This window comes from Bidens hawaiensis, unplaced genomic scaffold, assembly GCF_021521415.1.
Source record: "Bidens hawaiensis isolate Kalapana, Puna unplaced genomic scaffold, B.hawaiensis_p1.1 tig00003488_1, whole genome shotgun sequence".
In the NCBI taxonomy this organism is placed as follows: domain Eukaryota; kingdom Viridiplantae; phylum Streptophyta; class Magnoliopsida; order Asterales; family Asteraceae; genus Bidens; species Bidens hawaiensis.
The window spans coordinates 1,787,296-1,812,495 of record NW_027491195.1 but is presented as its reverse complement, the minus strand read 5'-3'; the positions used below and the strand labels follow the sequence as shown (position 1 = coordinate 1,812,495).

Here is a 25,200-nt window from a genome sequence, read left to right as displayed (position 1 = left end):
ATAGTTTTTAAACGGGTTATAACATATCATTTATTTATGAAACTCTTTAATCATCAAACCCTAAGTATATTATTAATTTTCTTACAATAAGAAAAATTAAAATCCAAAAGATAAATATTAAAAAACGAAAAATTTAAAACAATCATTCTCTCAAGCCATCAGATTGCTTTATTTGTAAACGAAGGTTTCTCACGCATTTGACCCGAATTCACGGGTGAAGGTCTGATCAAACCTAGATAGCTCTTAAACGGGTTATAACATCTCATTATATTAAAAATTAATCTCATAAAATATTTGATATGAAAATCCTATAAAATAGGGATATACTAAAAATTAATATCCTATTTTATTTAAAAAAATATTATTTATAATTAAGAATCAATTTTATAATAAAGAAAATAAATGGGTATTGGGTATCACCAAACCCGGATAGCTTTTAAACCGTATTATTACATATCATTTATTTGTGAAACCATTTTATCATCATACCTCAAGTGTATTAATTATTGACTTTCTTACGATAAATAAAATTAAAATCCAAATATACATATATAAATATTAAAAACAAATAATGTAAAACAACCCCCGTAATACGGGGGATAAAATCTAGTTATATATAAACTAGCTTTAGAACATGTGTGATGCACGGGAAGCTCAAAAGAAATACAACTAAATTATAGAAATTAAAAAAACCTATATGGTATCAAATTAAATAATTTAATAAGTTCAAACTATATTTTCTAATGTAATATTCATATAAATTATAGAAATTAAAAACACCTATATTTTATCAAATTAGATAGTTTAATAAAAACTATATTTTTTGATGTAATATTCATACTAATATGTGATGCATTCTCACACCATTTCTTCATAATCACGAAAAAGATGGACCTAGTAATTTTACAAGTTGTAAGTATATTTTTTAATGGAATAGCGAATTCTAAAAGAGATGATAAAATATTTCATTATAAATGGCATAAAAAGAGAACATATATAAAATTAGCATGATTAAAACACGTTTTTGCTACATATTTGAAAGATATGGATGAAAACTCCATGGATCCATGGAGATTGAATAAATACGTGAAAATAAAATTATTATTCATTCATAATTTGTTCTTGTTTGATCTTATTAGACCTATAAATATCGTTCATTAATTTTTTTCACATTCATCTTCTACACTGAAAAGTATTTATAAATTGATTTAATAAAAAAAAATATAGATATGATTTCATTAAAGATATAAATACTTTTATTATACTGAAATAAATATACATATATTTTTAATCTCTATAATTTAGGTAATCAGTTATTTGATTAAATGATGAATTGATATGTTTTGATTACACTGACATAAATAAGATCATTAAAAATAGAAAAATAGTTTTAACGGGAAATTTTGGCTGAGAGTGAATCTTTGAATGTACATTTAATCATATACACAATATCATTTCTCTGATCAGTCCTGTAGACTACAAGAGGCATGTTTGATGATATGCATGGCCTCGGGGAAATCCGAGTCACCATGTATGTATGGATCCAGACACATGTATACTCTTAATTTGAGTATGCCCGTTTCTCATTATTGTAGCACAAAGTTTTAAGGATTCGTAAATCCTATGTAAACAGTTCAGACTCTAAAAGAGTTATAAAAGTTTAGGGCGTATTCACCTTTTATGTTTGTAATCAGTTTCTGATACTGATTCCTGTATATTGATCAGTTTCGGTTACTGACCCCTGTCTATAAATCAGTTTCTGTTACTGATTCCTGTTTCTGTTTTCAGCTTTCAGATTGATTGATTGGCTGTTGTAACACCCCGACCAAAGGCGGATTATACATCGGGGCGCCACATATTGTTTCATTACTCGTGACACTATTGGGTGTCAATATTTAATAAATATATTCATTCACGCACGCGCAACGTAAACACAAGATAACATAAATCAACATAAATCAATATATTATAAGGCAAAATATTCGAACAACAATAACTTGTCTTGATACATTTTAATCTAGGTCCAAAAGTAAAAACATCCTACGTGTCCACAAGCTCCAAATGTAGCTACAGCAAACCTGAACATGTGTTAAAATAAAACGTCAAACACTTGCGTGTTGGTGAGAAATCAAGTTTAATACAATACATAGATAACAATAAATCTGCGCGCAACACGTGTATGTCTGGTGTTTTACAAGGGTGTAATCAGATTGTGATCAAGCCTAAATAGATCATAGTTCATAGTTCAATCCGTGCTCCCAAATGAGAATAAAAACAAGAAAAACATCTGTGCAAGTGTAAACAAAGAAAACCGTAAACGATAGGTCTCCCGTGTTCATCTAATGGATCCATGAAAACTTCGGAATAGGCCGAACAAAGCGGTTAATGATTCACACATACAAATAAACAGCCAAGTAAACGTCCATAACACATGGGGTTTTGCGCACATAAATTTCATAAACAAGTTTAAGACTCAAGTTGTACGAACACATGAACATCCCAAAACGTTAAAAATAAAAGGGGATTAAGTACGAGATTACTCACTTGATAAACGGTGCGGTGAAAGATAAAGCAAGAACCAACTTTAAACAAGCACAAGTTAACCTATAATTAAAGATTATTGTTTTAACGATTTGATTTAAGTCTTGACTATAAGTTAGCATAATTAATAAGTAACTTAAACAAATTATTATATATTATAGATTACCGGAAAACAGGGCAGAACAGGAGAGAGGACGAAGGCAGAGAGAGGAGGCGGCAGAGGAAGAACAACGGCAAGGAGTAAGAGAGAACAGGAGAGTTTAAGTGCTTTGTGTGTGTAGTGTTAGGAAATTAACATTATTATTTATAGGGAAACCCTAGGGAACACAATCCCTAGAAAAGGGGGAAAAGATCTCCAAAAAAAAGTAAAAGATTCCAAAAGCAAAAGATATCAAAAGATATGGCAGCTGCAGGGGACAAAGGAAAAGCTGACAGGTAACAGTAAACAGGCATGGGAGGGTCAGATAAAGGTACTGGTCAAGCATGGAAAAAGCAGATCTCAAAAGATAATGTCAGTCACTTTTTCTGTCAACCAATGGGGTTGGTGCGCATGCTGCGCCAAAAGTGGCTTTTCAGACACAAGATAGGTCAGGTCAACAGCACAGAAGATAAGACAACACAAAAGCAAACGGCATAGATTAAACAGAAGAAAAGACTCAAGACATAGCGCGAGAAGGCATCGAGCGTACGCGCGAGGGCGAAGGCAGACAGAGAACAGTCCACAGCGCGCTGCGAGAAGAACTACAATTCTTAGCGCGTCGCGGGAAGAACTACCATTCTTAACGCGCTGCGAGAAGAACTACAATTCTTAGCGCGTCGCGGGAAGAACTACCGTTCTTAGCGCGCTGCGAGAAGAACTACAATTCTTAGCGCGTCGCGGGAAGAACTACCGTTCTTAGCGCGCTGCGAGAAGAACTACAATTCTTAGCGCGCTGCGAGAACAGTTCGCATCGCGTATCGCAGGAACAACTAGTCTTCACGCAGGCTTCCTTGTAAGGAGTCTGGCGCGTGGAGCTGCGCAGACAACCTTAGGCGGGAAGAAACAAAGGACAAACAAAAAGAGAAGGGGGGGTTCAAGGCTAAAGGGCGGGATGGCGACAAGAGGGAAAAGAAGGCGGAAAGAGAGAAGAAGAGGGACGGGACGGCGGGAAGGAAGAGAGAGGAAGAGGCGGGAAGGAAAATATATTATTATTATTAAAAGTAAAGTATAAGTATAAATAAATATTAAATCATAAAAGAAAGAGATCGGATCGGAGAAACGGGTACCTGGGTCGGGTCGGATAGGGCAGATGTCACAGCTGTTATCTCGGACCTATAGTACAAGTATAACATTTGTATAAATATCTAGATCTACGATCTAGCTTCAGACCCCGTAGTCTGTTTTGTGTAGCTGTAACCTTGATAATTATTTGTTTGTATAAAACATTTGGACCTTTAATCCTTTTGTTTAATAATTATATGTCAAGTTTCTTCTTCAGGAAGAAACGTCTATACCATGTTTCTTCTTCAAGAAGAAACATTACTTTATCTATAACCCGTGTGAATGAATAGTATCTTTCTTAATCATTAAGAAATACTATTTTTAACTATACCCTTTGCCTGTAAATGATTACGTTTCTTAATCGTGAAGAAACAATAATTTAACTATAACCTTTGCTTATGAAAAGTTATATTATACTTAAAAATGATCAAGGATCGGGCTATACCCCCGACTATGGTCTAAGCTATTATTATAATAATAAAATAATATCTTAAGCAGAACCCCTACCTCGTACGGGTGTTTGGAGTTAAATGCATATGACTAATCGAGCAGCACCTCTACTTTATATCGCGTACTAGAGCTTTAGACTGTCAGAGCTTCGGAGCTTGGCACGTTCCACGAGGTCGGCCCGCAAACCGAGGCTAGTGTGTGTGAAATGTGTTGTTGGAGGTGTGAGTGGTGAATGCCGTGAACCCTCCTATTTATAGCCGAGTTTGGGATCTATCGCGTAGCACGATGGTCCATTGTCTTAAGCCTTCGCGTAGCGCGATGTCTGAGAAACGACGCGTGGCTGCTGACTCAGCCCTAGCGTCTGCCACGTGTCTCCCGGTCGCGACACGTGTTGCTGCGTCATCACAGGCCGTCGCGTAGCGCGATGTTCTTGAGGCTGGGCTCATCGCGTAACGCGATGGGTTCCAAATTTCAAATTTTTATTTTTAGTCCCTCGTCTTTGATAACTTGCCACTTCTTGATCATACTTCAATATTCCAAAAATACTAAAGCGACCCTTATGCGGCGATGTGAGCGTGCGAAGTGCCAAGTGCGCCATCAAAACGCCACATTACGCCCATCGCCCGAGTCCGTGTCCGTGCGCGTCGGGTGCTTCGCACCCTCCGCTAGGACTATGGAGAGTGGTTAGCCATATTAAAATATTTTTATGGAAACTTGCTTCCTTATAAAGAGCTTCCATTTCTTTGTTTGTTTCCATGTGGGATGAAAATTCACTTCCTTATTTATACCGATGTGGGATGCTTACCTTTTATTCCATATTTCCATGTGGGATGGATTTTCTTATTTCTTTAACATAAGGATGCTTTATTTTTCTTATCTTATTCTTCCCATTACTTGCCTTTGAAATTATTTTTAATCATTCAACTTTCAAAGTTGACATATTTGGTCCAAAATAAATATGGGTTTTTCCTAGGTGTTACAATTTGGAATAAAATGTTTCGAATATAACGTTTCAATTTAAATGAAGATTTTTAGATGCATATCTTCAAGTTCTTAGAGCATCCCCAACGCTGGTTTTCGTATCCGACACGTATATAAATTAACCATTGAAACATAATGGGTTGCTGTGTGTTCTTCGTTAGATAATCAAGAATGAACACATACTGAATCACTGAACCCACAATTTGCATCCACTCTATTTACTTGATTGTTGTTTGGTTTGCTTGATTACCACATAAGTCTAGAATTAAATTATACTTTATTATTATATTGGTTAGGTAATTATTGATGGACCATATTATCCTTACTTGCTAATAAAGGGTTTCCCCTTAAGTGTATAGAAATATATGAAGAGAATAATTAGCATCGTAACATAACTCTAAACACACAGATAACAATTTTCGTGTGCATCTCTCTCCCCCCCTATATTTGGTTTTCACAAAAACCTAATCTCTTTCCTTAACATGCATCATAAAGGGAAATTCGACCTTGCTAACAATCATGTTGTTTGGATCATACTCCGCAGAGGTGATGTCACACCCCGACCAATGAAGGCGGAAACGTCGAGGCGCGACATGATTGCTCATTGCACAATGACACTATAAAGTTACAATATTTAAAAAACTCATTTAAATCCATATCATCATAAATAACACAATAATTGTTCATACAAAATGCCAAATAGATAGATAAACAAATAACTTGTTCTTTTATTTTCTAAAATCCTAAAGCCAAGATAATAAGTTTCTTCAAGTAATCCAATCAAGCAAACATCAAACCTGTAGCATTGCATAAAATAGAGTTTGTCAACACGAAGGTTGGTGAGCAATTTTCATAGTTTTGGACAATAAGTATATGTATGAAATCCACAACTAGTATATGAAAACAATAAATAATAGCAACAATTTAGATAATAAAACTGTTAATAAGAATACATTGACGACACCTTTCTATATGGGGATACCATATATATTCGGAATTAACATATGATCATACTTTGATGAGGCTACCCGCTTTAGCATTCAAGAATTTGCACATAATCATGTAAAGCATATAACACCAAATCGAGCATTTATTTAAGTAAACATATACAATACGTGTTGTGGTTTAAGACTCAAGTATAAATCATTTGAATTTGAATAAGTATGCAATGTCACCCCCAAAACGAAAGATGGAAAACGGGGGATGAAAAAGTACTCACATTAACAAGTAACTTGAAAGATAGTGTCGTGAATAATCGGAGAGATCGGTTTAACGAGCAAGACCTATATTAAATGGGTCTTGTGTTAGTAGGTAGTCTTGGAAGGGTTTAAAATAAAATACATGACAAATAAAGTAAATAAATAAAGTTTAGGATTTAAAATGTAAATATTTGAGAAATTAAAGAAACGAGTTTTGTAAAATAAGTTTACTCGAAACCGGGTCTCGGTATTCTATTCATTAGTTTTTTTCTTTTTTTTACTCAACCTATGTTAAGTAATAATGTGGGTTAAAATGCGATATTGCAAAACCCTTGGTTATAAGAATACCAAAACGAGGTTTAAACGAGTGTTCGGGTTTGTCGGTTCGAGACTTGATAATTGACCAAGCTCACAGTTAACTTCCCAAAATAATAAATGTTATGAGATAACTCAATAAAATCAAAATAAACTTAACCAAGTATGTAGTTCTATTGTGAAGAACCTTAACGTTCGTTAAGCGAGTATACGACCTTATCGGTTCGAACTTGTTATAAAATCAATTTGGTTACCGACATGCCAAGTATGTTTAGAAATTAACTAAAATTGATTTAAAATATAATCTTGAGAAAAATATGAGTTTTTGTGGCTAAAAACACACTTGTGTGTCTTAAGCGAGTGAACTCGGTTTAGTTCGGCTTTTGGTTCGGTCCTTGACTCGGAATAAGACCGAGGATGGTTACCACATACCCAATTACCATGGAACTTGTAAAATAACTTATAAATAATAATACTCAAGTTTTACATTCAAAAAGTTAACAATAAAGCTTTTAAACAAAAGTTCGGTTTTTGGTTCGGTCCTTGACTCGGAATAAGACCGAGGATGGTTACCACATACCCAATTACCATGGAACTTGTAAAATAACTTATAAATAATAATACTCAAGTTTTACATTCAAAAAGTTAACAATAATGCTTTTAAACAAAAGTTTGGTTTTTGGTTCGGTTCTCAACTCAGGATGAAACCGAGGCTAGTCACCACATACCCAATACCATGGAACTTGACAAATATGAACAATAAACTAAAATATGTAGAAGTTAAGCAAGTATAACAAGTTATATGGTTAGATTTGTTAAATATATAAACAAGGACTACAAAGTCCTCCATGTAACCTTGCCTTACTAGCCCAACATTTCAACCGGCTGAGACCGGATAAATGAAAGACCGAAGGTAAACAAGGAGTGTATATTATATATATGTTGTAACATCAAGCTTTAAGTATTGAGAAGTTAATTAAAATGAAAGATTAGCTTATGAAGAACAACCTTAGAATTTAAGAATTTGAGAGAGAAATGAAAAAATGAGCAAGCACAAATGAAGAAGATGGGTGTGTATATATAGGGTAAGTTGAATGGGTCTTTCATAAAGGGTGTTTCATGAAAATGGGTTGGTTATAGACCCAAGAAAGCACAAACTACAAATGGGTCCTTCAAGTCTCCATTTTGGTAGTTTTCGTTCCTGGAGTTCGTTTTGAGCGTTTTCGGGAAATTTTAAGAACCAAAAAGGGTGTTTTTTTTATCCAACAACTATAAAACAAATATTTAACATACAATTCATCATTTTGATAATATCGAAAGGTTCGGGATACAAAACGGGTTAGGTTTACATTAAGAATACAAGTATAAAATAACCCGAAATTAACAAATGTCACAGGTGACTACTCTCTTTAACAAGTTCATAGTTTTAATATTATATACATGTTTTCTATTGCTATTATGAAGAACTGATCAACAATCATGTTTTCAGTGGGATTGGTTTTTGCTATTCAAAAGAATATTACGACGCAGCTTGTTGCCAGTTTATCTGTCACTCTGTTGTAAATCATTTGTAATGAAATAGAATTATGGACATAAAAAAAAATCATATATATACATGTTCTCCGTCACGGATAGCTGGTACTTAAGCATGACGCCAAAGGTAACTGTTTTAATGTTGGTGAGGATGATGACTTATTTCTTTTAAGCCATCAATTACTTATTATAAAATTCTAAATAATAATAATAATAATAATAATAATAATAATAATAATAATAATAATAATAATAATTAACATACTCTACTAGGCTTAATTCGGTGTTTATGAGGAGTCTTGAGGAGAAATCCATTAGCTTGCTCCAAAGCTTTAGTAGTCGTTCCAAATTTGAACCCTTTCCTTTTCATCAAATGTTTAGCCGGATTCCAATCATCACTTCCAATAAACAATACATGGTCGTGCTCAAACTAGGAGTTTAATCTACCATTTAAATCTGGATTGAGAAAGATAATAGTAGAACACACATGAGAATGATAGGTTGATCCATATCTCACGTTTAATATGATATCTATTACAGAAAAGATATATTGACAAAAGCCACCATGACTGTTACAATGTGGTTAAGTATGGGTACTTTAACCACCAATCGGGAATAGTAGACTGCTTGGTGTAGGTCCTATTTAATAGATCTCACAACTTTACTCGAATTAATCCGTGTTGTTAGTTAGTTAGCGGAATTCACTAACAAGACTCAGATCTCAGATTTTAGTTTTGAAAACACAAAAAAAGATAAAAAGATAAAATTTTCTATAAGAAGTTGTACGGAGAAATGGGTGAAAGTGACCCTTTCATAAGGTCCCCATTTCTCCTAGGTATTCATTTCATGGGCCCAAGTGGGCTTACCTAATAGACTTTTACCGTGCAAAATAAACGTACTGAGTACGTAATAACCCGACCATAAGTAATCTGAAAGACATACACAATCCTAATTGTAATTTCGAATATTAGCCTTACAATCTCCCTCTAGGATTGAGTATGTCGAGACACATTCATCAAGTTCTTTGATGCGTCTTTATTTCTTGAAATTTAGTACTTGTCTTGATCCAAGAGCTTGAACAAGATTAGTTTTTGGACAATTCTTTATTTTCCATTCTTGTAGACTTGAATTTCAATCTTATTTCTGGGAAGAATCGATAACAGCAAATTTTAAAAACATCAGATGCGGTATGTTCGACATCTAATTTTCTTTTGTTGACTTTATTGAGCCGACTGGTTTCTTTTTTTTGTCTTTCAACTGATCTTCATACATTATCAGTTCATTTTTAGGTTCAACCACCAACTTTCACGTTTTTATTTTCTTTTATGCACTTCAGCATCTGCAACTTCAGTCTCTGCAGTCCAGCAGACTTGATCTTGATATACCTTTCCATGTACAACTGCACAAAACTTAGAACGAATAAGATTCGTTCACAGACCCTTTTGAGGGTCAAAGAAGAATTGTCTTTTTCAAAGCATACCCTTGGTTTGAAGTATTTGCTGAATAACTCTGAAATTTTAATTTTTAATAGTATGTTGACTTTTCATAAAATACCAATTTCAATCCCTCAACTTGTAAATGATTTGAAGTCCCAGGTTTTCAACAAACTTTACATGAACGACATTGACAACAAAACACATGATTTTGAATAAAATAAAGGTTTAATAAAATATGTACGAACACAATAAAAACTTAAAATCTTTTTGGCATTTTCATATATTTTAAAATAAAAAAATATATACATAATATTTTGTATTTTTTCTACGATGAAAAGTGCAAATAATAAACATAAGTTGTAAAAATATTTATGAAAAAGATCGCAACATGGAATTGCATTGACTGAGATGTTCTTTGCACATTTCTATTTTGGTTGTATTACAACTCTAATTCAGATTGACCACCGATATGTTGATCCACTTTTAAACTACATATGTGTTTTTAGAATCTTATGATACTGGTTTAGTTAGAATTAGGCATTGACTGTGTGTGGTCCCCACTTATTGGAATAATGATGCCTCATATCTGTTCTCAAAGTTTATTCTGCTTTCTCCAGATCATCCCGAATTGACTCCGACCCTCTAATGATTGGTCAAAAACATTTAAGATAAACGAACCTTTTACGATCTTTTGCAAAAAGTAAAAGTTGAACTATGGACTTAAATGCCGCGTAGCTTGGACTTACATGCCTTCATTCAAGGTGTTTAGGACTTACGGCTGTCAGACTTATTGCTCCACCTCAAGTAGTTCTAATATACCCCCCTCCCATTTTTTGCTAACTATTAACATTTTGGGCTGATATTAAACCTTTGAGCCCTTTTGCATTTTTCTGCTTTTCTTTTGAATTTCATCATTTAAGAACTGTCTATTTCTGTCTTTTCTTATGAATTCTCAACATTTAAGAACAAAAACAGAATACATTTTTATAGTGACCACCCATTAATGGGCTCGTGTATGACTGGATAATCACATTTCTGCCTATCATTAGAAAAGATGTATCTTGAGACATACACACCCTTTCAAAGAATAAAACCACTTAATCTAGCAAATTTTAGTTTATATCACATAGTTTCATACTAAACATGTTAAACATATCGAGCACATCAGATGTTAAGCTTATTGTTCTTTTTAGCCTACTTTATCCATGAGCTAGAAGCATTCAGTCAATCTCTTATCATTATTCAAAGGTCGGATCAATTTCTCAAAAATTTTAGATTTACTAACTCCCTCTTAACAGGAGAACCCTCTTTTTGAGACAATTTCTGATTTTCTTAAAAAGATAAAATAAAATCTTTTTGAAAAGTTCTAGAAACTTATTTTCTCTCTCTAAATTTGTGACATGTGTGAAAGTATTTACAAATTCACATAAAAAAGATATAATGGAAGTTTTAATCAAATTGATCATATCTAGCAATCATACCAGAAATTCAAATCGGGCATTATCGATGGCTTTAGTGAAAAGGTTATACGATAATCATAGCATGCATGCACGAATTGTAGTTGGCGGCAAGTTGCCGAAGCGATAACTTTTGTTGAGCAATAAGTTGTGTTGATCGATATATTACTAGTTACGGGATTTGATAAGCTTATGTAAGAACCTTGTACAGTCAGTTCACGTGGTCAAGAAAGCATTACTCAATGATTAGGAAGTTTGCTTCATCATGTTAGTTTCTAGACGATTTTTTTATGTTATGTTTTGGGCCGGTGTGCATATTCATGAAATGATTCAAACCGATAACAATCTTGATTTTTAGTAGCATATGATGATGAGTAAGTAAATGGATTTAATACTTATGGTTAAGATGAATGATAGTAATTATGTGTGTATCTTAACGGTTAGGAAATGAGTATGGATGATGTACAATGTAAATTGTGAAAATAGAAAGGCCTACAACCCTGAAACGTGTCTATAATAGTGTTTACATTATAGTATGTTATGTAGGAAAGAATAGTCTAAACATAGGAAATGATTGCAACTCTTATACATGTTTACCTTATGTAATTGGTCTTACATGACATGTGGAAGACGACGATCATCGCCCAACAAGGTTGTGTAGTCCTACCGGACATGTGAATGTTTGAAGTTAACACAATAAATACATGCGACCCTAACACGTGTTCACTAGGATAGACATGGGAAACCCCTATGACCCTAATACATGTTTATCCTACCTATTTATGTATAAGGTGACTATTGGAAAGACTTGCGAATTGCGATCCTGATATATAGGAAAAGCCTGTGACCGTGATACATGTTTATGCTATCTAGATATGTATATATAATACGACGCTATGACGGTGTTGTGGTTACGAACATAGTTATAATAATATAACTTGATATGTTATTGTATGATGTTTATAAGTTACGATTCGTTATGATCTTTAAATTAAGAACTCGCTTAAAGGAGCTGACTTTTAGTAGTGCATCAACTTGATTGAAGGTGCGTTAAGATGCAAACTTAGAGTGGCACAGCAGGCTATCGAGACAAAGACTGGCGTCACTCTAGGATTGTATGTTTATTTATGTTATGTTAAGTCAAGGTATTATGTCTCGTTAGTAAATCCAATCAGTGGCGAAGCTTGGACTAAGAAACCGGAGGGGCCGGACTCAAAATGTATACAAAATTTCACAAACAAAAGGACCCGTGCTCAAATTTTCAGCCGTAAACGGCAAAATTAACACTACGAATAAAATTTCGGCCGAAAACGGCTAAATTTACACTACGAATAAAAAATTCCGGCCGAAAATGGCTAAATTTTACACCATGTATAAAAATTTTCAGCCAAAAAAAGAATAAGTTTTACACTACGTATAAAAAGTTTCGGCCGAAAACAGTTAAATTTACATTACTTATAAAAATTTTCGGACGAAATCGGGTAAATTTACACTACTATGTAAAAAAACAGGGGGGGCCTGCCCCTAAGTATCCTCCGCCATTGAATCCAATGAAGAAGACCATATGGGTTTAGGGCGTTTCAATGAATTGGCAAATTCCTAGCGTAATTCACCTATGGGTTACCGAAGAATATGTCCATTACTTAATGCCTTCATGAGTTCTGTAGTGATACATTTAAGAGCGTACTTGATAATTGCTTTACGTGTGACCTTGTAGATAACTAGCTTTTGAATCCTTGTATTACACGAGATTTGTTAAGTTAAAAAAAATTAATAAGTTTATTATTTGAAATAAATACATAAAATTAAAGATAAAAACGAAATGAAATATAAATTACAAGCAATAAGAAGTCTAGAATCTTGAATTTGCATTTATATGGAAAACATAGAAATGGATTAGATATTGCTATGAATTCAATACTGCTATGAGTTCGAGGAAGCAGTAAAAACGAATTCACAACAATAATAAAACCAAAATATTAAAAGTATATAGAATGATTTAGTGTATATCATATGAAAGTAATTGTCAAGAAATGTTGTTTTTGTATATGATCCTATTTCTTTTGATGAAATTGATTATGTGATAAATTTTTATGAAATAAAAAAAATCAGGAATTGACGATTTCCAAAAACAAACATCTCGAATTTAGAATGATCATGTTGAGAAAATTAAATTAAACATTCAAAATTAAATAATCACATTAATAGAAAAATTAAATTAAATAGCATAATTAAAACTTATATATATATATATGAAATGAGAAACTTTGCATAATTCAAAGTGAATTCATGAGCCCTTGTTGTTAAACAATGTTGGTTTCGTCAATAAAAAAGTAAGTTATACATTAAGCATAATTATATTTTATGTATTAAATTGTGGTAATGATTATTAATGTGTGCATAATGTTTTGAAAATATATTAAAAATGTTATAACTTATGGGTTAAACTATTTTTATCCATGACTCATGGATAACATGAATTACGGAGAATAGAAATTAGAACATAAGAAAGGAATTTTATTCTAAAATTGAATGTTATTGGAACAACTAAGCATTATTATTTTTGTTTATTACTAAGCAGCATCATTTTTATTTTTATTTTTATTTATTAGTATAGTAAGGTATATCAATAGTGTCACTGTTATATGCTATATGTTGTTTATTTTAAGCATGCAGTTCCAACAACCATTTTGGATGATATATTACGTGTGAGATATAATCCAAAAGAATATATATATATATATATATATATATATATATATATATATATATATAAATCATGTAATTTACAAATACAATTGATACACCCCGTGAAATTTATTACTGGAACATATTACGTTACAACTCATGAAATTTATTATTAAAAATATATTACGTTCTTTGATGTTTTACAGCATATATTTCGTCCAAATGGCATTAGCGATATTTCGGTTGCAAATAAACTATTTTTCTATTAAAATTATAGAAGACAGACTAGGGACGAAATTATTATTATGTCATTTAATCAATTAGAAAATTAGCTACGAGTTAACTAATTAGTTTCTATTTTTCTCTTAATATGAAAGTTAGCGACGACTTGTATTAGAGAATAGAGATGGATCAACCGTCGAAATGATATATCACGATTTTTATCGGTCACAAATAGTGAAAGTGGCTTACTGTCAACATATCCTTTGCAACTTTGTGATAGTTTTTTTGTGGGTCACACTAAGCGATTCTTTCAAACGATCGAGATAGTGACTTTGATTAGGACTTGCAGGGGCGGATCCAGTGTTCAGCCAGGGGGAGCGCTGACACCAACTCAAATCTGTAGTTTCCTTTATAAACTTGTAATATATTAGGTTTAAAGACCCAAGTGTCCCATCCAAAAATATTTTAGTGACCCACTCATAATTTTTTAGTGCCCTAAACTTTTTAAACCCAAATTTAATTTTGTTATAAATAATAACAATTAAACCCATATTACTTAGTTGTTCTAACCACTTTAATTGGAATTTTGGAATGAGTGAGAGACGAACAGAATAGGGTGCCGGCGGGTTCACATGTGACGTCTCGGGTCAGGTTTATTTGTAAATTGTGATTTTGAATTCTTGATTTTATTCTAACATAAAACAAACATTTATGGTTCATGGTTCATCACTTGTTAATTTATTTCTTTTGTATTTGAATTCCGTATGTCTAGTAACCCTTTTCGATCTTATGTTTAAAAAAAATAACGCCCTTTTTTTTAAATTCAACAGACATGTGATCTTTATTGTCATGTGGTGAATGATTATTTGGTTTCTAGCTTTCTAATTTATTCATTCTATGAGTACCGTTTATTAGTATTGTTTTTTAGAGTTCTACACTATTTAACTTTGTAATTCATTTTATTTGTACAATAAAAGCTTTTAGCTATGACAACTATGGAAAGATTCTGTATCTGAAACGAACAACACCATCTGTCGGACCAAGTTCAGTTGATCTAGATAATCTTCGGTGGGGTCTTGTCGATAGCAAAAATTTTTAGCTTATTACCCTAACCAAAGAGACGGGATACGGGGTACGGAGAAAGTATTAGCTTAATGGACCTTTAAGTGTTACAAATGTAGCCGTAATTGACCATTTAAGTGTTACGAATTAAGTTGTAATTGACCGTTTTCAAAAGATGAAATCACGTAGAGGACAATTGTAATATGTATTTTGTTTATCTTTAATGAAATTTATTGTTTACATATCTATACGTAGTTTGTTTAATGTAAAATTTTTACCCGACCCAAATTGACGAGTTCCAGGTTGAACTTTTTTATGGCATCCACTAGCTAAATTTTCTGGATCCGTCACCGAGGACTTGCTCTTATTTATATTGTTAATTCGGTTATTTTCTTGAGAAACTGACTTACGATTATATTTACACATCCGGATATATTTCTCTACTGCCAGAAGGGACGAACATGAACATAAAAAAAATGTATACTTTATTAAGGTGCTGTTTGTTTTTGCAGACATAAACTGTCTGTAAGCTGATTTCATCTGTTTTTATGTCTGCAGCTGAAGATGTGGTCTGAAGCTCTGTAAGCTGAAAAAATAAGACTGTTTGTTTTTATAAGTTAACACTGTCTGCATAAACTGAAAATACAAACACATTAATTAATAAATTATTTATTAATTCATTAATATCACCAAGAAAGGGAAGTACAAGGAGTTCCAGAAGACGATGTAGAAGAAACTCCATTGTTACTATTCGAATCACCACCGCCACAAACGTCTTCGTCGTCGCCAGAAGACGTCTCCTCCGTCTCCAACCGTGACGGCGACGTGTCCGGCGTCTCAAACGGCGTATTTCCGGCGACCCTACTCTTTCTCCCGTTTTCCTCACCGTTGTACACCGGATTCGAAATGGATGGGTGGCATGGGCGATTAATCCCATCGGGACCGGAATGGCGGGGGCTCAATCGTTTATCGCGTTCAAGGGTTCCAAAGGATCGATGACGGTGAAGACGTATAATATTAGCTCCTACTCGTCAATTGTTGAAGGGAAGATTGCGTTTGAAGTGCCGGAGGCTAGTGCTGAGTTTTCCGGTGGGGTGATGAGGATTTTTGCGACGATGAAGTTGCCGGAGGCGATGACGGAGGTGAATCATATCTGGCCGGAGTTTATGGGATGCTTATTGTTGTTTTTGGATGGTTGGAGAGGAGGCAGCAGGAGAGCAGGTAGGGTGAAGATGTGTGAAGCAATAATTTTTAGCTTCTTTTTTAAGATAAAAGAAGCTGATTTCAGATCTTATCTTAAAAAAAAAAACAAACAGTCTTCATGGTTGATGTCTGGGCGCCTGCAGACATCACCCCTCCTGCAGATGTTTTAATCAAAAACAAACACAACCTAAATTGACAAGTTGCAACCTACCATTTATATTTATATCCGTCAGAATAACAAGCGAGTCATTTTAAGTGCAGATCATACGGCCTTTCAATTGTAAGCATTCCAACTGAAACAAAAATGAAAAATATTCATGTTCTAGCGATACCTTATCCAGCACAAGGCCATGTAATTCCTCTTATGGAGGCTGCACGGTGCTTCACCAGCAACGGTCTCAAGGTCACGTTTGTGAACACTGAGTTCTCTCACAAACGAGTAATGAGTGCACGTTCGGAGATTGATGGTTCTAATGATTTGATGCGAATGGTTTCGATCTCTGATGGGATGGAACCAGGTGATGATAGGGATGACATTGGGAAGTTGGCAAAAACAATGTTTCAACTCATGCCCGCCAAACTAGAAGAGCTAATCAACGATATTAACAAAAACAAGGACGAGAAAATTGCATGCATCATTGCCGACGCTTACATGGGATGGGTTTCAAGAGTTGCTAAAAAGATGGATATTAGACTCGCGGTCTTTTGTCCCAGCTCGTCTGCGGTTTTGGCCGTGATCATGAGCCTTCAGAAGCTAATGGACGATGAAGTTATAAACACCAACGGTGAGGTAGCTTTTTATTCACATACATAACCAAATATTCTGCCTTATGCGATGCAACTTTTCTTTCAGGGATACCTTTGACTGACCAATTAATACAGCTGTCACCCTCCATGCCGTTCATGAATCCTGCAAATTTTTTGTGGGCTTGTGTAGGCGACCAAGCCACAAACCAAATTATATTTGATTTCCCAATTCTTGAAGGTAAGGAAGCAGCAAAAGCAGCAGATCACATAATTTGCAACTCAACCATGGAGTTGGAAACCGGAGTGTTTGCCCTATTTCCAAAGATGTTGCCGATAGGTCCACTTTTGGCGACCAACAGATCCGCAAAGCAAGTAGGCCACTTTTGGAATGAAGACTCCTCTTGCCTAAGATGGCTTGATCAGCAACCGGTATGCTCGGTCATTTATGTGGCATTTGGGAGCTTCACAATATTTGACCAACTCCAGTTTGAAGAGTTGGCGCTAGGACTTGAGGACACCAAAAAGCCATTCTTGTGGGTTGTTCGACCTGGTACAGGTGGTAGTGTAGATTATGTCTACCCAAGTGGCTACATGGAGAGAATATGCACTCGTGGGAAAATCGTTGGCTGGGCACCTCAGCAGGAGGTCCTAAACCATTCGTCAGTGGCTTGCTTTGTGAGTCATTGTGGTTGGAACTCTACAATGGAAGGTGTCAGCAACGGCGTTCCTTTCTTGTGCTGGCCATACTTTGCTGATCAGTTTTTTAATAAAACATACATATGTGATATCTGGAAAACCGGTTTAGGTTTGAACCAAGATGAAACATGTATTGTTACACGTGAAGAAATCAAGAGTAAAGTAGAGCAGTTGCTTAGCAACAACACAATCAAAGAAAATGCCTTGAACATACAAGAAAAAGTGATGGATTGCGTCACAGCTGGAAAGCTCTCCAGCAAAAATCTCAAGAAACTCATTGATTGGGTAAAGGAAGGAAAGGATGATGTTCACGTGAAGAAACCTGCAAATGATATATGACTCACGACCTTTAGGTTAGGTTGTGGTTTCATGATTATGTTTAAAATCAGTTATTTCTAATTATGTTTCCTATGTTCTCATTTTCGTTGTTTGCATGTATGTGTTCGGTTCCTTGTCTTGTTTTCATCAATTTTACTTTGTAAAAAAAGCATATTCGCTTCTAAAATAATTTGTCAAGTTTCTTATTCTATCCTTAATTCATAATCAATAAGTGTATTTATAATTATAATGCTAAAACTAACATTCAAAGAACTTGTGTGAGGCTAGTCTTTCAAATTTACAAGCTTATCATCTTTTGCCTTACTATATATAGTCACAATTGCTTCAAAGGAAAAGTATCTAGTGATCAGCCTTTGGCGTCTGAATAATTATGGCTTAGATACGGGGAGGTATGTTCCTTTCCTTTGTAGAGAGTCCGGAGACATGATTGTTGCTCCATGGGCAGTAGTTTTATCAACAACTCCAATTAGACAAAATTACAAAACTAAACAAGTGAAAACCAATCTGAATAAAAAATTACCAAACATATTTATCAAATAGTCGTTAGAAAAATAACGAAATTAATTAAAATATAAAAGACTGGGAAAAAGAATTCCCGCTCTATAGTTAACATAACAAACAATAAAACAGATGTAATAGATACTATTAATTTCTCTGAAAATAGTACTAGACAACACTAGTAGTGATGTATTAATTTTACCTACTATAATAAAAATGGCGTACGACTTTTGATTGATAGATATCAAGACAAAGACTCTTTTTTTTTTTTAAATTCTAGGGACACCTTTTTTTTCCTAAAATATTCATCAATATGTTTTGTATAGGGCTATACGAAGCGTATTGGGTCCCCGTATACCCCCCGTATAGTCTTATACGGGACGTATAGGGCCTCGTATAGGGGGGTATCTGGATGTCCGTAGTAGGATTTTTTTTTTAATCGATGTCTTTAAAAAAAAGAGAGAAACTTGTCACCATTTCCATATAGATTTCCAGCTCCACTCCATATATGACGTACTCTATTACAAATCATGTAACTAACTACCACCAAAAATTATAGGTGATGTATAGTCTATTACAAATGTAACTACCACCTTAAATTATAGGTGCATAATTTAAATGAATATAGTGTAGTGTTTTCTCAAAGTAATGTTCTTGAAAAAAATATTTATTAATTTGGTATTCATTGAAAAATATTTATCATAATAGTGTTAATATCTTTTTTTTTCTACTCATAATTTATTAGAAAAAACCAAGATCGGCCTATTTTATGTTCTCTCCTCTCTTTTTTTTTCTACTTTTAAAAAAATAATAATATTAACGTCAGTAAGAAATAAATATCATTTTATGCAACCATACGTCTACTCCTTTCTTATTTAAATCATATTCATGTTATTTAAATAAAACTTAAATTAAACTATATAGATAACTAATTCGTCGGTTTTTTTAATACGTATTCATGTAATTGTTTTTTCTATAAAAACTCTTTTCTTAAATATAATAGTTTCTTTAATTGGTAAATATTGATATCAAACCGTACCAATACCGTACTGATACCGAAACCACAAATAGTTGGTACTGAATTGATACCCACTTGGTATCTATACCCGGTACCGTTTACTCATCTAGTCTCAACTCTTAAACTGAAACATTTTCTTAAATAGTGGCTTACTTTTAAAAATTAAAACATGTATTTTTAAAACAAATAACGTTATGAAATATATAAACCTTTTAGTTACAACAATGAACTTAAAGAAAATTTGTCGTACAACTACAAATATATAATATTGTACAGCCAAAAAAAACCTCATTATCTGGTTTACAAATTTTAAAATACACGTTCTATTTATCTTTTTTTTTCAAACAAGTTTATTTAATTTCTAAATAAAATGTTTTATTACAAATTATGAAAAATAATTCTATTGCGAAAGAAACCTTGTTTGAAGAGAAAAACAAAAACATTAACGACATATGTTTATTTAATTAATAAAAAAGATACAACCATATTTTCTAAATATTAAAAACATAAGTCGATGTTGTATCTATTTTTATAATAAAATATTTTATTTTATTATTATAAAAGAGGAAGACTATGACATTGGTCTATCTTGGTTAATACAATAAGATAAGGAGTGATAAATTAAATAATTGTTACACTATTATGGTAAATGTTTTAATGGACACCATATTAGCTAGTAAATATTTTTTCTACTAACATTATTTTGAGAAAAAACTTGAATACAAAGATTCGTCGATATATAAGGCTATGCAGCATACCACGGCAAAGGCATGTGTTGTCCTAGGTGGCCATGGGAAATAACTATTAACTCGTGCTTCATTCTTTTACAAGTTATTTTATTCTCTTTTATTTTGCAATTAAACAATATGATGAAAAAATTCAAAGCATGCGCGCATACACACATATATATACGTATGTGTGGGTTAAAGAAAAAGAGATAGTTTTAAAGGAAGAGTAAGAATAGATCTAGACCATTGGATCTACGAGCTAGTGGTTGAGATTGGTAGTTACCAAATAACAAATAGTTTCCTAGGATCTAGGATTTATATGATACATAGGCTAACATTGTTTCTTAACTACAAATTTTATGTCCTTCCTACTTTTCCTAGCAGTGGCGAAGCTTGGACGGAAACAGAGAGGGGGGGGGGGGGGGAGACTCAAAATGTATACAAATTTCACAAGCGAGGGGCGGGCTCAAATTTTCGATCAAAAATGGGTAAATTTACACTACATATTAAAATTTTCGAACGAAAAACAGATAAATTTACACTACTGCGGAAAAGGGGGGGCTAGGGCCACCCCTGGCCCTCACTATACATCGCCTCTGCTTCCTAGAAAAATATATATTTTTATTTTAACCCTTTCTATAATATATATATAGAAGAGGATCAAGAGAAAACTCACCTTTAGAGAGAAAACTAAAAAACTCCTAAAAACTCCTAAAGAATTATTTTTAATTAAAAATAAAAAAAATATTTTCAAAATTCTGTTTTAGCCATTATTCTTATATTTTCTTATATTTCACTCGAAAAATATAAAAAAAACAAAAAAAACCGCCGTAATGCACATACGTGTTACTGTGCGATACCGTTGTATTACACATGTGTATTACTATGTATTTTTGAGTTTAATAGTGTTTTATTGCATATATTCAATATTTGTGTATTGTATATATGGAAAAAGAATAATAATAAAATAAATGTCGATGTGGTGCACATGTGCGTTAATGTTGTATTACACATACGTACTAATGTGTATTCGATGTGTGTATTAGTCTTATATTGCATATATACAATAGTGTGTATCAAATATATGCAATAGTGTTGTATTCTATGCAATACAAACACTCTTGCATATATGCAATGCACACTATTACACATGCGCACTATACTGACGAGGTTACCGACAAGGTTTTTTTTTTTTTGAACCAATAACAACATATAAGAATAATGGAAAAAAAAAGAAACTTCAAAAAATTTTTTTTTTTTAAAGTTAAAACTAGTTTTTTAGAAGTTTTTAGGAGTTTTTAAGTTTTCTCTTTTAAAGGAGTTTTCATTAGAACCCACCCATATATATATATATATATGTATGTGTGTGTGTGTGTGTGTGTGTGTTTAAGTTCATGAGAGAGATGAGATTACTGCGAAAAGTGCGAGAAATGAATATGGGCCACTAGTTTTATTTTAGGTTTTAAATGTTTAAAAATAAATGAAAAAAATTTAAATGCAACAATAAACGCATTCTCTCTTTTCAATTGATATAACTAATATAATCATATAAATCCCTCTTTATTAATATACCTAATTAATTTAACTATAATAATTAAAAAGATAAAAACACTAATTTAGTTTTATATATAATTCACTTACCTTATCTTCATTTATCCAACAGAAATACAATTTATTCATATAATACTATTTCTTTTTATTAAAAAACAATTTATTTATGTCTAATTTATTAGCATATATTAACACGTAATTTTTAACAACAAATATCAAAACATAATATTTTTTTTCAATTCATATACTTTGAAAAATTATCGTGATAAATAATAATAAAAAAAATATCATACAAATATGTCCATTAAATATAAACAATAAATATACAACATACACAAAATTATATAACCTACCCCTTGTTAATGTATGAATAAATTGTATTTGTGTAAGATAAAATTTTCGAGTGTAGGTTATACGTTTTTGTGTGCGTGTGTAGTTTGTTGATATTGAATTTTGTGTGTCGGTTATGTGTTTTTCGTGTGTAGGTTATATGTTTTCTTATTTTTATAGAACAAGTGTAGGTTATATGTTTTTGTGTAGTTGTGCACTTTTTTTTTTAATATTTAACGCAAACACGTGTAAGATAGTTTTTTGTACTATTCATCACAATGTAACTACGTGTTGATGAATATTAATATATTGAGTTAGAAGAAATTGGTTTTGGATAGAAAGAAATTTTAATGTATGAATAAATTGTACTTGCGTAGGATAAAAATTCAAAAGAGAAAAAATAAGTTATAAAAATTAGTGAATTTTTAATATTTTTCAATTATAACAATTTGATTAATTATATTAATTGAATAGATAACTATTATATTTATTAGTTATATTAATTGAAGAGAGAGCATGCCTTAATATTTTCCTCATTTATCTTTAAGTATTTAAAACCTAAAATAAAACTAGTAGCCTATATTCATTTCTCGTATTTCTCGTATTAATCTCATTTCTCTCCTGAACTATCCCCGATATATATATATATATATATATATATATATATATATATATATATATATATATATATATATATATATATATGCGTAAATTCATACGAAAAGTGCAATAAATAATTTTAACCAATCATAGTTTTTCTTTTTAGTTTGTGTTATCTTAATCACAAGAATAGATTAGTTAAAAGTGTTTTATTCTTGGCAAATAACATTAATTATAGAAAGTTACTATATTTTTAATTGTTTTTTCTTATTGTTATTTATCCAACATTTTTCAACATCATAAATCATTTTTATCCATATGAAGGGAGATTCAACTAAGCACTCTCCTAAAGCTTAATCTTAGTTTCTTTTTAGTATGAAAGCCTATGTCCCATGAAAATAATTTTAGTATACAACTTTTATATTTTTTTTCTGTCCATAAAATAACCTACTTAGATGACACAAAATATATGCAATTTGTATCTTTATAGGTTTCCATACACAGCAAACATTAATCCTACACCGTTGGTGGAAGTTTAAAAAGTTGATGTAACCCTACACAAAATAACCTAACTAGAAACGTACAATCTTCCAACTCATGCCACCCAAACTAGAAGCGCTAATCAATGATATTGACAAAAACAAGGACGAGAAAATTACATGCATCATTGCTAATGCTTACATGGGATGGGTTTCAAGAGTTGCTCAGAATATGGATATTAGACTAGCCGTCTTTTTTTCCCAGCTCATCATGCAGTTTTGGCCGTGATCATGAGCCTTTAGAAGCTGATGGACGATGAAATTATAAAGACTAATGGTGAGATAGCTTTTTATTCAGATACATATAGCTATATATTTTTGCCTTATGCAATGTAACTTTTCTTTCAGAGATACCTTTGACTGACCAATTAATACAGCTATTACCCTCCATGCCGTTCGTAAATCCTGCAGATTTTTTATGGGCTTTTGTAGGCAACCAAGCCACCAAATTATATTTGATTTCCAAATTCTTGAAGGTAAGGAAGCAATAAAAGCAGCATATCACATAATTAGCAACTCAACCATGGAGATGGAGACCGGAGTGTTTACCCTATTTCCAAGATGTTGCCGATTGGTCCACTTTTAGCGACCAACAAATCCACAAAGCAAGTAAGCCACTTCTAGAATGAAGATTCCTCTTGCCAAAAATGGCTTGATCAACAACTGGTATGCTCGGTTATTTATGTGGCATTTGGGAGCTTCACAATATTTGACCAACTCCAGTTTGAAGAGTTTGCGCTAGCACTTGAGGACACCAAAAAGCCATTATTATGGGTTGTTCGATCTGGTATAAGTGGTAGTGTAGATTATGTCTACCCAAGTGACTACATGGAGAGACATTCATTTCCTTTGTAGGGAGTCTGAAGACATGTTTCTTGCTCCATGGGCTGTAGTCTTTTCCACAACTCCAATTAGACTAAATTAACATAACTAAACAAGCGAAAACCCATCTAAATAAACAATTACCAAACTTATTTATCAAAACAGTTGTTAAAAAAATAACGAAATTAATTAAAATAAAAGGCTGTGAAAACAAATTCCTGCTATAGAGTTAACATAACAAACAATAAAGCAGATGTAATTAGTGTTTTATTATATTTGGTAATGTTTTGGCTAGCAAGTTAGGTTAGTCTATATAAACCAAGATATTTTAGATATTATAGAAAGTGTAGTGTGAGATGCAACCAAGTTAGGGTTCATCTAGAGACACACGATGAGATGTAACCGAGTTAGGGTTAATCTGGATGCAACCGAGTTAGGGTTTATCAAGAGGAAAACCGAATTCGGGTTTGAGATACTGTAATCAGTTTTTTGAGTGAGATTTTCTGATTAATATAAACAAGAGTTATTCGTTTAGTTCGTGTGTGATTATCGATCCGGGACTTGAATTTGTATCAGAGCCTTATGCTCTTGATGTTTATCAATCAAAGTCGTGGTTGATTGTCGTCCAATTTAACATAGCCGCTGTTGTTCGATTTTTGCAAGAAAAAGAAATCTTGCCACGTTATTCTCTTGATTGGTTCGTTGAAAGAAAAAGTCAATTGAAGTTATATATGGTATCTTTTTCTTTGCTGTCTAACAAGAGTTCAAGAAAGTATAAATAATAATAAAACTTGGTTTTATTTTATTTCTTCCTTTGGTTTTCAATTCAGACGATACGATCGAAAAAGGAAAAGGAATAAAACGTTGGTTTTAATTCCTTTGTTTTCTTTAGTCCAACAAAGTTTGATCAACTTGTTTTGCGGCTGGATTTTTACGACGAACAATTGAGTTTTTATATTTGGACTTTACTTGTTGGCCATGTTA

General features: G+C 32.7%; 1 protein-coding gene and 1 pseudogene across 2 annotated transcripts; both read left to right on the top strand.

Moving 5' to 3' along the window:
* The first annotated feature begins 16,092 nt into the window (after positions 1-16,092).
* Positions 16,093-16,544, top strand: LOC143623553 (auxin-induced in root cultures protein 12-like). The gene is made up of 2 exons (XM_077094433.1): positions 16,093-16,366; positions 16,462-16,544. Exons 1-2 carry the CDS (start codon positions 16,093-16,095, stop codon positions 16,542-16,544), a joined length of 357 nt encoding a protein of 118 aa, XP_076950548.1.
* A 6-nt stretch (positions 16,545-16,550) lies between these two features.
* On the top strand, positions 16,551-18,130 carry LOC143623552 (UDP-glycosyltransferase 83A1 pseudogene; annotated as a pseudogene). Its single transcript, XR_013151915.1, has 2 exons — positions 16,551-17,133; positions 17,202-18,130. The product of XR_013151915.1 is annotated as a UDP-glycosyltransferase 83A1 pseudogene (transcript).
* The last annotated feature ends 7,070 nt before the right edge of the window (positions 18,131-25,200 follow it).

Bases quoted from the DNA above. Each gene is read 5' to 3' on its own strand.
- LOC143623553 (XM_077094433.1), top strand. From the start codon at position 16,093: ATGGCGGGGGCTCAATCGTTTATCGCGTTCAAGGGTTCCAAAGGATCG. The intron at 16,367-16,461 runs GTAGGGTGAAGA...AAAAACAAACAG, and splicing joins AGGAGGCAGCAGGAGAGCAG to TCTTCATGGTTGATGTCTGG.